At 38.1% G+C, this 15,320-nt stretch overlaps 1 protein-coding gene and 1 long non-coding RNA gene across 5 annotated transcripts in view; one reads left to right on the forward strand and one right to left on the reverse strand.

Moving 5' to 3' along the window:
- Positions 1–7,258: 7,258 nt before the first annotated feature.
- Positions 7,259–13,903, reverse strand: LOC308626385. Of its 2 annotated transcripts, none has more exons than XR_014017236.1 (4): positions 13,837–13,903; positions 8,195–8,393; positions 8,029–8,092; positions 7,259–7,470 (listed from the first exon to the last, which is right to left on the reverse strand). It is a non-coding gene; the product is annotated as an uncharacterized lncRNA (long non-coding RNA). The 2 variants fall into 2 exon arrangements; XR_014017237.1 differs by having other exon boundaries at positions 7,884–8,092.
- A 159-nt stretch (positions 13,904–14,062) lies between these two features.
- The window catches only part of PHIP (PHIP subunit of CUL4-Ring ligase complex), a 127,136-nt gene continuing 125,878 nt past the window's right edge, over positions 14,063–15,320 (forward strand). Inside the window, exons 1-4 of one of the 3 annotated variants that reach the window (XM_081251351.1) lie at positions 14,063–14,271; positions 14,387–14,445; positions 14,589–14,618; positions 14,808–14,867. In XM_081251351.1, coding sequence (XP_081107477.1) covers positions 14,232–14,271; positions 14,387–14,445; positions 14,589–14,618; positions 14,808–14,867 — 189 coding nt within the window. In that variant the 5' untranslated portion in view covers positions 14,063–14,231. The remainder of the gene's footprint in view (positions 14,272–14,386; positions 14,446–14,588; positions 14,619–14,807; positions 14,868–15,320) is intronic. The other 2 variants (XM_081251349.1, XM_081251350.1) reach the window with 2 other exon arrangements.

Raw genomic sequence — 15,320 nt, forward strand, 5'->3', positions numbered from 1 at the left:
AATAAATAAATAAATTTATTTTTTAAAAAAAGAAAGTAGGAGCAGCTGCATTAATTTCAGAGCAGACTTCAAAGCATGGAAAGTTATCAGAGACAAAGATGGGCATTACATGATGATAAAGGAGTCAATTTGCAAAAAAAAAAAAATTCTTAATGTGTATTTACCTTACAGCATAGTGTCAAAGTATTAATACATGAGGCAAAATTGACAGAACTTCAAGGAGAAATAGATCCATTCACTATCACAGTTGGAGATTTGAACAGCCCTCCATCAGAAATTGACATATCAGCAGGCAGAAAATCAGAAGGATATAGCTGAACTCAACAACACTAAAAATCAACTGTGTATAATTGACACCTATATACTGCTTCATCCAACAACAGCACACTACACATTCTTCTCAAGCTCACATGGAACATTCACCAAAATAGTTCATATTATGAGCCATAAAACATACGCTAATTTAAATCAAACAATGTCTGCTCTCAGACCACAATGAAATTAAACTAGAAATCAATAACTGAAATATAACTGGAAATTCCCAAAATATGTGAAGTTTAAACAACATAAATAACATAGGAGTCAAAGAAGAAGTCTCAGGAGAAATTTTAAAATATTTTGAACTAAAGGAAAATGAAACACATAACTTAAAAATTGTGAGATGCAGTGGAAGTAGTGCTTAGAGGGAAATTTATGATATTGAGTGCAGGTATTAGACAATAAAAAAGGGCTAAAATCAATAACCTAAGTTTTCACCTTAGAAAATTAGAAAAAGAAGAGCAAATTAAATCCAAAGTAAGCAGAAGAAAAGAAATAATAAGAATTAGAGCAGAAATCAAGGAAACTGAAAACAGGAGTTCAGTAGAGAAAATCAACAAAATCAAAAGCTGGTTCTTCGAAAAAGATAAGACATAAATCACTAATACAAGAAATGAAAGAGAGGACATCACTATAGATCCTATAGACATTAAAAGGATAATAGAGGAATACTATGAGTAACTCTATGCTCATGAATTTGACAAACTAGATGAAATGGACCAATTCCTTGAAAGAAAATTTGCCAAAACTCATACAAGAAATAGACAATCCGACTAGGCCTATATCTAGTAAAGAAATTGAATCCATAATTAATGACTTTTCAAAACAGAAAGCACCAGGCTTCACTGGTGAACTCTACCAAACATTTAAGGAAGAAATTATGCCAATGGTCTGCAATCTCTTTCCAAGAAGCAGAGAAAATACTTCCTAACTTAAAATATGAGGCCAACATTACCCTTATACCAAAACCAGACACTGTAAGAAAATGACAGACCAGTATCCTTAATGAACATAGATGAAAAGATCTTTATGAAAATATTATTTCCTATGTACCAATAATGAACAAGTGGAATTTGAGATTAAAAACACAATACAATTTATATAGCACCCCAAAACACAAAATATGTAGGTATAAATTAATAAAATATGTACATGATCTAATGAGGAAAACTACAAAATTCTAATGAAAAAAATCAAAGAACTAAGGAAATGGAGAGACATTCCATGTTTATGGACAGGAAGACTCAATATTGTCAAGCTGTCTGTCCTTCCCAACTTGATCTATAAATTCAATGCAATCCCAGTTGAAATCCCAACAGTTATTTGTGAATATTGACAAACTGATTCTAAAGTTTATACAAAGAGGCAAAAGACCCAGAATAGCCAACACAATAATGAAGGCCAAGAAATTGACACTACCCACCTTCAATACTTACCATAAAGCTACAGTAATTAAAACAGTATGGTATTGGTGAAAGAATAGACAAATAGATGGATGGAACAGAATGGAGAGCTCAGAACCATCTTCCCCCTACCCAGCCCTCGCAAACATAGTCAACTGATCTTTGACAAAGGAGCAAAAGCAATCCAGTGGAGCAAAGATAGTCTTTTCAACAAATGTTGCTGGAACAACTGAACTTCCACATGTAAAAAATTGAATCTAGACACAGCTCTTAGATCCTTTACTAAATTAATCAAAATGAATCATAGACCTAAATGTAAATTATATAACCTAAAAATCTTAGATGATAATGTAAGAGGAAGTCTAGATAACCTTGAGTATGGAGATGACTTCTTAGATACAACACCAAAGGCACAATTCATGAAAGAAGTAATTGATAAGCTGGACTTCTTTACAATTACAATGTGTTTGCTCTGTGGAAGACAATGTTAAGAGAATGAAAAGACAAGCCACAGGCTGGGAGAAAATATTTACAAAACACAATCTGATAAAGGATTGTTACCCAAAATATACAAAGAACTCTTAAAACTCATTAAAAAAACAAACAACCCAATTAGAGGGCCAAAGACCTTAACGGACACCTCACCCAAGAAGATATATAGATGACAGATAGGCATATGAAAAAATGCTCAACAGTATAAGCCATCAAGTAGATGAAATTTAGAACAACAAGGAGATACCACTATAAATCTATTAGCATGGCCAAAACCCAGAACACTAAGAACGCCAAATGCTGGTGAGGATGTGGAGAAACGGGAACTCTCATTCATTGATACTGGGAATGCAAAATGGTACAGCCACTTTGGAAGACAGTTTGAAGGTGTCTTACAGAAGTAAATATACTCTTATTATATGATCCTGTCATTGCACTCAAAATTAATCAAAAAATTTGAAAACTTATTTCCACACAAAAGTAGGCACACAGATGTTTGTAGCAGCTTTATTCATAATTGTCAAAACTTGGAAGCAACCAAGATGTCCTTCAGTAGGTGAACAGATAAATAAATTGTGGTACATCCAGTTAATAGACTATTATTCAGTGCTTTTAAAAAATGAAATATCAAGCCACGAAAAGACATGCAGGAACCTTAAGTACATATTTACTAAGTGAAAGAAGCCAACCTGTAAAAGCTACATACTGTATGCTTCTGACTATATGACAGTCTAGGAAAGTCAAAACTATGGAGGCAGTAAAAAGATCAGTGGCTGCCAGGGGTTGGGGGTAATGGCGTTAGTGACTGTTCCAGATTAGAGGAGAGTTGAGAGTTACATTACATAAATGCAATATGAGATATCTGATTGGACTCTGGATCAAAAAAAAAAAAAAAGAGGAAGGAAGGAAGAAAGGGAGGGAGGGAGGGAAGAAGGGCAAGCTATAAAGAAGATTATTTGGACAATTGGAGAAATCTGGAGATGTGTGTGTATTATATGCTATATTATAGTACTAATGTTAAATTTCCTAAGTGCGATTAATACATGTGATCCTGCAGGAGATTCCCTTTCACTTGGGAGATACATTCTGAAGAATTCAGGGGTTAACAACAGCAACAAGGTACTTGCTGGTTCTGGAAGTATAGAATTGTTGAATAAGTTTGTGTTCATACTACTCATTTTCATCCTGACTTTATTATATTATAGCCCTTTTCAGTTTTCAAAGGTATTAATATTTTTAGTCGATTTTCTGGCAGCAAATTTTCTGTATCTTTATGTCATTTTAATTATCTTTCTTTAGATGGTTTCTAACCTCATGGCCTTATGTCTTCCTTGAGGTATGGTGACTAGAACCACAAAATATTTCTAATGCCGATGTGCAGTACCATGGATAATGCTTTCTGATACTCTTCCTTGCACAACTTTGCATTAGTGTTTGGTACAAAAGCTTTTTTGGACAATGTTTTACAGAGAATAACCTAAAATGACAATAGATCCCCTGTCTAGCAGTCCATTTTAGGTTCCTGCCATTTGATATCATTGGCTTGGCCCTTTTCTCCCCATAAAAGCTTACTATCAACTGAAAATTAATCAATTTTTATGTGTATTTGTATGCCCCATCTCGCTTTAAAAATAAAACTTGACTAGCTCCAGTGTTGACTCTGGGGACAGGAGCCATTAGGTTCTGCTCTTCAGAAACTTACTAAATTCTTCCTCTGTTACTTTGTTTCTTCCTTACTAAAATTTACTCACCTATAAGTCAAATAAAACATTGATTTTATGTGTATATGTGCCTTACATCTTGGATACATACCTACCCATATACCTAAGTGTGTTTTTGGTACAAGAGGAATAACAAATAACAGTACAGGCTGGAATGTAGTAAAAAGAACATGGGCTTTGGAACAAGACCAATGTCCCCCCGAATCCCAGTTCTGACTGGTTGAACCATGATGTCTCTATGGGCATCTATGGCCTCCCAGGCTGGTTGTAAAGAGAATGCATTACACTTAAAGTAGGTCTTCAGTGAATATTAGGCCTCCTTTTCTTCTTCCATCTGAGAAAGTATAAAAATAGTAATAACTAAACTTACTAAGCCCTTATTACGTACCTAGGCTGTGCATGAAAAGGGATTTGTGCATACTAATAGCACAAGAGGCAGGAGACTGGCTAAGAGTAAGGGCTCTAGAACCAGCCTTCCTGGGTTCAATTCCTGACTTTACCAATAATTAGCTTCAGGACTCAGGACAAGTTACTTCTTTACTCTGTGCCTCAGTTCTCTCATTTTTAAAGTGGTAAGAGAACAATGGTATTTTCCTTGTGAGGACTAAGTGAAATAACATTTGTTATTACTTAACAAATTGTACTTAATATATGTTAGCTTTTGTAATAAACAGTATTATTATCTCATTCAATCCTCAGAGTAGCTCAGTGAGTTAAGTGAAATCACTTTTCTTATATTATTTGTGGGAAAATGATAAGTGAGGCAAAACAATTTGCCTAACAACACTCAGTAAAAGCCATAAATAGGACTTGATTCTTTATCAATGATATTAACTCTCAAATTTCTCCTTATTTCTCTCCAAGCCAATTTCTTATGGGGGTTGTTTAAATAGTCTGATATAGGAACTTGTCACAAGGCTTTTTGAAAGTTTAAATATAAATTTTCTCTCTAAATCTCCTTAGTCATGCTTATTTTTCCCCTCAAACAACTCTAGTAAAACCAACAAACATCATTTCTAGTGCAGAAATCATGTTGACTCCTCCATGCTAAATTATTCTCTTTTTGCTATTCAGTTATCCTACTCTTTCACCAATAACCTCAGAAAGACTGCAAGGCTGACTGAAATTTGAAAAGGAGGGTGTGAGTTTGGATAAATCATTTAATCTTTGAAAAGGTATTTGGACTAGATAATCTCTAGGGTCCTTCCAGCTCTAATTCAGTGATCCTACATGCGGCATTGCCATAATTATGGATGTAGTAACACAGACCCTCTTTTCCACTTGCTATAGGGGCCCTGCTGATGCACTATTCCATTTATTTGATATCTTATTTACATGTAAGTTTGTTTTCCATCTGATTCTTTAGGGCACAAGATATAAGATGGAGACAAAAGATACATAAGAAAAATGTACTAAAAAAGACAAATTAAAGTTAAGTGGTGAGGAGGGGAATGACCTAGTCATTCACTTTAGGCTAGGCTTTCTTTTTTTTTTCTTTTTGTCATTATTTTGGTATTGTGTGACCTTCTTTTAGTGACCATTTTATCCACTCATTTTACATTCAAGTAATACTGTACTAAACATTCTGAAAGGGCAGAGCTGATATCCAAATATCACATGATATTCTGGTGTTTCTTTAAATACAACACCTACTTTGTTTGCTTCCTTTCAGTGGGAAAACTATCAGTGGTTCCATGGGCCTCTGCTAGCCCTGTGAAGTCATGGTGAACTGGGGTCACTGTTGGGATCCATCTTAATATACCTTCAGAAATGACCATAGTTTGTTTATCTGATAAACATATTCCAAGAAAAATACCACTGAATTTATTAAGTACCTGTTGTATATTCTGATTGTTACACATAATGGGGATACAGAAATCCAAAATTCAGAGCCTGTCCTAAAAATTCTTAGTCTAGTCAGAACAACATAAAACTATGATATACCTGAAAGCTGTGCTACAATAGCGACACACAGAAGACGTTCTGTGCTACAACAGAGGATGAACACCTAGAGGTTTGTCTTCTTGGAGGAGAGGTATACAGGGTTACTCAAAGAAGTGATGATTGGGGGTGTCTTGAAAACTGCGTCACAATTGGTCTGATTTTGAGATCAAGATTCCAGAAAGAGGGACCAGCATGTACAAAAAAATGAAAGAAAGGCATATTGGGGAAAATATTTTCATACGGGAGTTTAGAGTGTTCCTGGTCCAGTGGGTAGAGGTAAGTGTGGACAGGTTGAGGGGGTTAGATTATGAGAGATCACATATGTCATGTTAAGGATTGTCCAGAAGCTCATGATACATCACTGGATGGGGTTTACGTAGTTGAGTGGTATGATCTGATTTCTTAACAGCATACATTTCCAATTATAAGAGAACTTCTTAGAAATGGTCCCAAATGACCATATCCAGCCAATCAAGTTCCAGGGCTTAATATGGCATCTAGAATATGGTAGATGTTCTACAAATGTTTAAAATATGAGGTGGTAAATAAGTGAATGAATCAATCAGTGAAAGCATTAAGCTAGTCAGAATTTGTTTCTAGACTATATGCTAAATTATTTACAGGGATAATGATGACATTTACTTTAAAGCAAGGAAGGGGGTGGTTGGAGGATAGATAGTAGAGGATTGTCCAAATGTGGATAATTATAAATGCTGGGAATCTGGTACCTGGGGATCATACTGCCATTTTCTTTACTTTTTTTTGAATGTTTGATATTTTTCCACCACAAAGAGGTATTAAAAACTTCTCCCGAGTTAAGGAGACTTGATTTCTAGACTTCAAACATTAATGTGTTGAAACATAAATATATTAGTTAAAGAGAAGCAAATTTTTAAAGAATGATAATATATGTATGTAACTTTAAGAAACTAAAAGGAAAAGGAAAACCTGGAGCACTATAAAAACTTTTGGCATCAATGCAATTCTTGACCCTACGTTTGTAAATTTTCAATCTAATTTTGACTAGAGATCTTCTTGACTCAGATCTCTTCATAGTTTATACTGTAGAACTGAAACTAATCTGTCAGAAATTAGTTAAATTTTTTAAAAATATGGAAATCATACACTCATTTCAAAAGGTGTTTCCAAAAATGCTTTCACATTAATCTATATCACACTTGATTATTTCACAAAATTTTATGTTACTTTGTATTACTAAAAATAGTAGTGGAATTTAATCCTGCTAGTATTTATCAAATATGAATCCTTTATACTAAAAGCAATTAGGTTAAAACACAAAAACAGTCTATAATTGCTCTTTGTTTTTATTTCAGGAATGTAAATTCCTTGTAGTTAAAATTTGAATGGTATGTATAGCCATTGATTCATATCTCTTGTTGTCCATTCAATAAATTGTTATTGCTGCTAAATAAAGTCAGGTTTTAATAACTGATAATATCTGGAGATTGGCCAGACTATCACAGAAACCTCTGCTTTCCAGGTGTAGCCATCAGAGGGGGTCTCAGCTGCTTCAGATTAGCTCTTATCTCTACCGTCAGCCTCTAGTGAACAGGGCATCTCCATGTGTTGGACTAAAAGTACACAATGAGGGTCAAGCTGTAAGCCAGTGTTTAAATGATGATTCTTCAGCTGATGCACAGAATGCTGCAATGAGGGTACTATAGCAGTAGAAATGGCACATGGAGACAAGGGAGAGATATTAAAGGTAGACCTTGGGTCCTTGTGTCAACTCAAAAATTTTTGCCCAGGAAACAGAAAGATGGCTTCACAGAAGTAGTACAGGTCAGTGGAACTTGTGACTGAAGTTCCTGTTTCTTTTTCATATTAAAAAAAATAAATTTCTATTAAAATATTCTCTTAGTAATAAAAAGAAAAAGAAGAGGCCACATGAGAAACTGGCTGATTGAAAGGGGAAATGACTTTTGTAATTATTATCCTAATAAAAGAATGCAATATTCACAGGCATTAGGGAAAAATATCTTACCGTTGTGCCAAGGAAATTTGCCATTGTGTGTTCATCACGGATTTCTTTTTTGAACATTTTTATGGGCATGATGGGATCTGGCTCTGAAAATGAAGTGAATTTCCATCCTAAATATTTCAAAGAGGTGAAGTTATGCAGTACTGACCAGAGAGTGCTTTGAGTCAATGGCAGTCCTCTTCAGTCACTATTTAGACTGGAAACTTCACAAACTAGAGTTGGAAAGATGTATTAATTACTTCAAAAATAACTTCTAAAAAAATTAGTAATTCCTCTAACTCAGAAAATCTAATGTCTAAAGAGGCCACACTTACCTTGACTTTGGCAAAAAATATTGAAATAGGAAAAATTTTGTAACACAAAATTGTACATATACTTCACAAACAGAAAATGCTTATTGCTTGGCACTTCGTTTCTTTCCTTATGAAAAAGTAAAGGAAGGCTTTTTCTTCCCTCCTTTTCACACCAGGTATGTAAATTGTTTCTCTAGTCTTTTGTAAAATAACCAGGAGGCTGAAAATAAGAGAGGTGGAAGATTTTAGTGTGCAACAGTTTCAACTATAAGAAACGAAGAATAGATTCATCTTCATATTTTTAGAGCTTTTAGGATATATCCAAATTAATTATATATCTTAATTCCTATATTTGGTTTACCATTAGAACGAAAGTTTCAATGATGGAAGAGAAGGAAAATTTTATAGAGACACTGAAAAAACTGAAAAGGTGAGGAAGCAGGGAAAGGTGAAACTCTTATACATACACTTACCCCAAACCCCAAAACAATGAATGACAAAACAAGTATAAAGTGTAACATGTGCAAACCAGAGAGGTGAGGACGGCAAGACAAAAAGGCAACATATTTCTTCGTTCTCATATGATACCACTTACTCAGTATTCTTAAGGAAGATGTTTCTTAATGATATTCAGTGACAATACTTCTAATAACTGTTGAGAGGAAATAATACATATATTCTTACCAGGACATTCCATTTAAAGGCTATATTCGTTTTTCTATAAATCACTGTCAGTTGGAAGTTTGGATAAGCATGAAGAAAATCCACTATAACCACTTAATATGCACCTTTATTTGTACGTGTTCAAATGTAAGCATGAAAACTTTGAATGCAATGGAATTTGTAGGTGTAATCTCAAAATCATATTCAAAGGTTCTCTTTTTTTCTCTTAAATTTTTAACACACACATTTCATTTGAAAGATCTACTTGGTATCAATATTATTTTAAATTTTATAAATGTGTAACAGAACTCATTCTTTGGGCTAGTTAGTTAATCACCATTTCAACAAATAGGTATGAATATATCCATTGAAGGAAATAAAGCAACAGATGCATGAGTCAAGGGGATCTCTGCCAAGTATGTGTGTATATATACATATATACATAGATATATATATATATAAATGAAGGCAATTTACAAATAAGGTGGTATAATGAGACATGCCTTTCTATAGGAATTTAGAAAATGGAAACACCATTTTTGATTACAAAGTCAGCTTAAATCTAAATTGGCTTCATTCTCAATTTTGAGTTGGATCTTACTTTTTGTACGTCTTATTCTCATATTTGAGTCTCAAGGCAGCCTTGTGGGCACTCTGGTGGTCAGATCTTATTCTTTTAAACAACCATTCTCTTTCTTCACCAACAGTGTCTGCTTTGGTGTCCCTGATTCTGATTATGTAGAAGTTCCTCACTTACTCGTCAGACAAACCTCTCCCTTTCCATGAATAAAATAATTTTTCTTCTTGGGGGTTCTCAAAGTTTATGAATCCAGGTACATATGAATGCAAGTGGCTACACTTTCTGTCCTCAAATTCCATCTTAGAATCACATTGATCATATATGCTTTATTTAATACACCATCACTAGCAACTTTTCAAGTCTCTGCATCCCTTCTCCTGAGTCTACCTTCACTTCTCCCACTGTTCCCTGTTCGATAAAAGCCCACTCTCAATCCATCAGACATCATCATATAATAGAACATGCCTACAGACTTCTCCTTTAAGTTTCCTGCCATCCGGAACAGCTCTTTCTACTTCATCCACTGTGTTGCTCCAAATCTTGGGGGAATGTGTTCTAAAATTGTTTTTCTCCTTTAATCTTTGTAGCTGTACTGTGAACTCATGAAGTGATGTGTGTGTGTGTGTGTGTGTATACATGTTTTTTTTTTCAATGAAGATATGTATTTCTCCTTATCATGCAAACTAAGACATTTAAAAATCTAAGCTACTAGAATAATTTAATTTGGAGGAAAAAAAGTTGAGTGGTAAATTACTAATAACATTTAAATAAGTAAGGGATTATATGATTGTTGATAACCAGCTAATCTTTGTTACAGATTAAAAGGAATGGTGCTCTATCTTCAGTAAAAAGGTTTCTCAGTGAGATATAAGGGAGACAATACAAACTGTTAAATAATGAGTTGGCTTACTAAAGTTGGTTCTCTCTATTCTTTCTGTAGCAGCCAAATAGTATATCTACTTACATGGTTCAAATCTGATATATATTCAAGCTTTGTGAAGGAAGGAGAATATGTGTGTAGAGAGGGAGAAAGTCAGACCAACATGGACAGAACCAATACTGGGGAGCAATCCAGAAGGAGGAATGTGGTGTGTAAAACAACACTCTTTCGACAATTGTATTTTGTTGTTAGGGCAGATGAGGATTAAAAAAGAAGGTGGTTTTTGAAGAAGAGTGTTTTCTACTTTTCCATTTCTACACTTTATAGGACAAAGCTTTTGCTATTCAAAAAAAAAGCATAATATCACACACACAAAAGATTTAATTTATAATCTTAAAAGTTGTAATTGTAAAGTTTTTTTGAGTTCACCATACTAGTGGGAGCAAACTAAATTTCATAAATGTGGTTGAATCTTTTTATTTATAAACTATCCCATCTTGTTCCAGAAAAAACTTGAATGGCAGCATTTGATTATTTCATTAGAATAGTAACTTATCACAATCAAGACAGACTTTCTGTTAAATGTTTATCTTGTTTCATGTGATGCCAAGTGAAGCCATGAATTTCACAGGAGCTTTTACATTTCACGAAGTTTGTAATCTCCTAGAGACTGTATTATAGAAAAACAGTAGTTGTTGGCTTTCTAAACTTTTACTAGTTTTTTAGCCTTCTAATAAAAAAAAGGTATGAAAATCTTTTTGAGTTGACATTTTATTTTTGAAGTCCATGAAAAAGTTAAAATAAACAAATAGAAAGGGATATAGATGGAATTTGAACTATCCTTATATGCAAAAGTTAGCTGAGAATGCCACTGCCCTGGGAACTAAAATTTAGGACTTCAAAGCAAGATTTTCTTCCTATTTGATATGTGCTGACTTTTTGTGTACACATGCACAATACATGACATAATAAACCCTATAGTTAACTGATGATGTCAGATTCCAGAAATGTTTTATGTTTAAAGAAATTAAAATGTTATAAAAGAGTATTTGTCATATTTGAAGAACTTAGTAGAATTCAAATTAACATCTATTGTTAAAAACAAATAATTTATTTGGCTGAAAAGAAGTTTTAATTTTTAGCAGGTAACCTATATTTTCTTATAACAGACTGATAGTTATAAATTAGTTCAAAGGCAGGCTCACAACTATCTTCAAAGTAGGTCTTTGAAAAAGAAACTATAAACATTGTGAAAGGTTAGTCAAAATGACAGGAACATCATATTCAGAAAATTTAGAAGGAAATTTTTCCTTAAAAATTTTTTAGGAGCTAAGTACTAGTAACATACTTAGGAAAAGCTTCTAAATGAAAAGCATATATGAGATATTCATACTAGCTTTCCATGTTTACATACTACTCACAAGATATATATAGAAAACTTTACCCAGAGTAATTTTATATTCCATGTCATAATTTGGTTTCTTTTCCTTAGCAAGGATAAACATCTATTAGTAAGAATCAGACTAATGCAAACATTTTAAAAACCACAAAATTCTAACTATAATGTTTAGTTCCTAAAAAATCTGTTTATTTGAAGAACATCGTAATGTAAAAAATCACAATTATTTGAAGAATATGATACTTTTTTAAAAGTTAAGATAAAATAGAAAGCATGTGTCATGGAAATAAACAGAATTGTAAAAAGGCATATTAAATGTCCATCTTTTCAAACCTAACCATCTAGAAGCAAGCTACTTTACCTATTATAGTTACAATGGAACTAATGTCTTTAAAAATGCAAATATTTTTAGTACTTGAAGGATTGCCACTTCAATAAATAACAATGACTCTGATAACCCTACTGCAATAGGACAAGTCATGGTAACTTCTCTTTTTAAAAAAATTTGGTTAAGATTGTTATAAAAGCAATTTTTACATCCTATTACTCCAAATAGGTTTAGGTGTTTTTTTCCTCTTTCTCACATGTACGGTGATTTCTGGCTGTTTCAGTACAAGGCATCACACCGGTGCAGTCTTGCAATGCAGCCCAAGGCAGTTGCAGCAAGTATTTCCCACTAGGAATGTAAGGAGCTAGGAGGGTACGAGGGTTGAGGAAGCAATCTAGAAAACCACAATGCAGCTTGTTGGTCCTTTCCCCATAAATAACCTTTCTAGACCAGGTCCATAAAATGCAGTTTATTATCTAAATTTTTTAAGGAGACTCTTTTGTTAAATGTTAACAAAAGAACGACTATCCTAGTTCCCTTTAAAATGCAATCCTTAAAAGAAAAAAAATCAACTCTCAAGTCTTTTTGAAAAGTGCTTAAAACCTCTGGAGATAAATATCACTTGGTGTCCTTGTTTCCCAACAAATGGCTTTTTCCATTGTTTCCATTAATTTCACCCATATTCGTTTTTTAAAAAACAAGGCCCTTATCCTCATCAGCAAAAGACAGATGTATGATTTAGCATATAAAACCGGTAATTACATACTAATTTACGAAAGATTAATTTTTTTCTCTTTTCCTCAGTCTCCAAGAAGTCTTCCCGTGATCAACTGTAAACAGGAATGGTTTACACCTCAAATTAGAAGCCATTAATTAGCATGACGAAGTCAACTGCAATATACACAGATAATTTAAATTATTTAATCACCAATCACCTTGGCTAAAAGCGTACTATACTCTTTCGTTATCCTTCGGTACGTTATTGATCTGTCAGTATATTACCTCTAGATCAGTTAGAGATAAATATTAACGTTCTTTTCTTTCGCTCAGGTTTACATTATTCCTTCTTGTAAACACTTAGAAAAGCTTTAAGGTTCTTTAATCCCAAATCCCTAATTAGCCATTACTAGCCTTTTTGTAACGAGGAAAAAGAGTATCTGAAGTACAGATCAGGAGTTCGCTTTGCCCATATAACAATGAAAAACATTTTTAAAATGTACGCTTAAGGCAATGGCAGTAATAGAAGACACGAAGAGGTGGCTTCAGCAAATAACGGGCTTGCAAACGCAAGTGCTCAACAAAAAGCCCCTGAACCTCTATTGCAATATACAGCACTCCAATAAATTACACAACACTTTGCATAGGCTGCAGAAATAACGCAGGACAAGACTTACACAGATGCCAATCCGCAGCATTTATACACATGCACATGGCAAGAGAGAAACCAAACACTATCATTCAACTCGGGTAGGGTAGCGCGATCCCGAGTTTGCCCAGCGTGAGAGTGCTCTCTGCGTGTGTGTCTGTGCGCGCGCGTGAGAGTGAGACCCATCCTCGGGGCATTTCCCCTCTTTGGGCAGTTTTGCTTCATTTGTTTCCTATTTCTGCTACATAGAAACTAACTTCCATCTCAGCCCCAGCCAGCGCCGCTGAATAGAGCCTGTGCTGCGGCTCCGTGTGCGTCAGATCCCTCCGCGGAGCCGTCCCCGGCCCCCTCCCTCCCGAGGTCGGCCTCCACAGAGAAAGCGCCTTCCAGCCAACCGGCGGCTCCGGCTCCGACATCTTCGACTGGAAATAAATAAATAAATCGCACCTTCGGTCGGGGAGCCGCGGGCGGGGGTCTCGCCGCGCCGGCTGCGGGGTCGCCGGGGCCGCGGGGTCGAAGGCACTCCTTTTTCTGCGCCGGGGGCGGGGGCGGGGGCGCGGGCGCGGGCCGAGGACAGGCCGAGCCCGGGGCCGCGAAGGCGGCGGACTCCTTTCTGCGGCGGAGGGATCCGCAGCGGAGGCGGCGGCGGCGCCTGTAGCCGCTGCCTGAGAGTTGTTGTTTCCTCCTCCTCCTCCTCCGCCTCCGCCGCCGTTGCTTGAATGGTGGAGCCGAGGCTCGGCTCGTGAACACACAGTGACAGCTATAGGGCAGGCGGCGGCACCATCCCCGCTTCCACTCGGCGGCGGGGTGTCCCGCCGGCGGCCCCGAAGTGACCCATAAACATGTCTTGTGAGAGGAAAGGCCTCTCGGAGCTGCGATCGGGTAAGTCGGGGGGCTGCCGGGGCCGCTGGCACCGGGCGATTCCGCCCGCGGTCCCCCGCCCCCCGCCGCCCGGCCGCTCAGCCTGTGTGTCTCCCCGTCCCTCTCTCCCGCGCAGAGCTCTACTTCCTCATCGCCCGGTTCCTGGAAGATGGACCCTGTCAGCAGGCGGCTCAGGTACGGCGGCGCGCGGCGCGGGCCGGGCCGGCGCTCACCGCTCGCGGGCGTGGGGGAGGGCGGCGGCGGCGGCGGCGTTGGCGGCGGCGGCGGGGCCGCGGCCCGGGGCGCGGGGCTCAGCTCTCCCCGCTTTGTTGTTGCAGGTGCTGATCCGTGAGGTGGCCGAGAAGGAGGTAAGGGCGGCGGCGGCCCGCCGCGTCCCGCCGCCGCGCGGCCGCCCCTGGGCCGCTGCGCCGCCGCCGCCGCCGCCGGGGCGCGGGGCGCGGGGCTCGGGGTCCCCGGCGGGGCGCGGGGAGGGCGGGGGAGGGGCGCGGGCGGGCCGGGGCCGGGGGCCGGGCTCACGGGGCGTCCTCTCCCCGCAGCTGCTGCCCCGGCGCACCGACTGGACCGGGAAGGAGCATCCCAGGACCTACCAGAATCTGGTGAGACATTCACGTCGCGGAGCAAAGAAACTTTTCCCCGAGTCGAATAAAAATTGAATTTCCCGCAATTTTTTTACAGAGACAAAAACTTGGCCCCAGAACCTGAAAGCTCCGAAGGCCACGGGGAGGGTTGGGAGGCCGGCGCGGGGGTTGCGGGGGGCAGTGGCCGGGGAGACCCGCACCCCGGGGCCGCAGGGGCTGCCGACAATTTATTTGTGATATTTTGTTAATGTGCTAGAAATAAAGATACGTCATGAGTGTTGTGCAGTGCAAGGCCGGAGGAGGAGGGGCCGGCGCGCGCGTCCGTGCGGGCGCGGGGGCGCGCGCGAGGCGGCGGCGGCGGCGGCGGCGCGAGGAAGGAGGGCGCGCTCGCTCGCCTGCTTGCTCTGCACGCGCGCTCGGCTCGGCTTGGCTTTCTCCTGCCGCACACAATAGCTGGTGACTAACTGCTCC

The sequence above is a fragment of the Mesoplodon bidens genome (assembly GCF_964165515.1).
Source record: "Mesoplodon bidens genome assembly, chromosome: 12".
Taxonomy (NCBI): Eukaryota; Metazoa; Chordata; class Mammalia; order Artiodactyla; family Ziphiidae; genus Mesoplodon; species Mesoplodon bidens.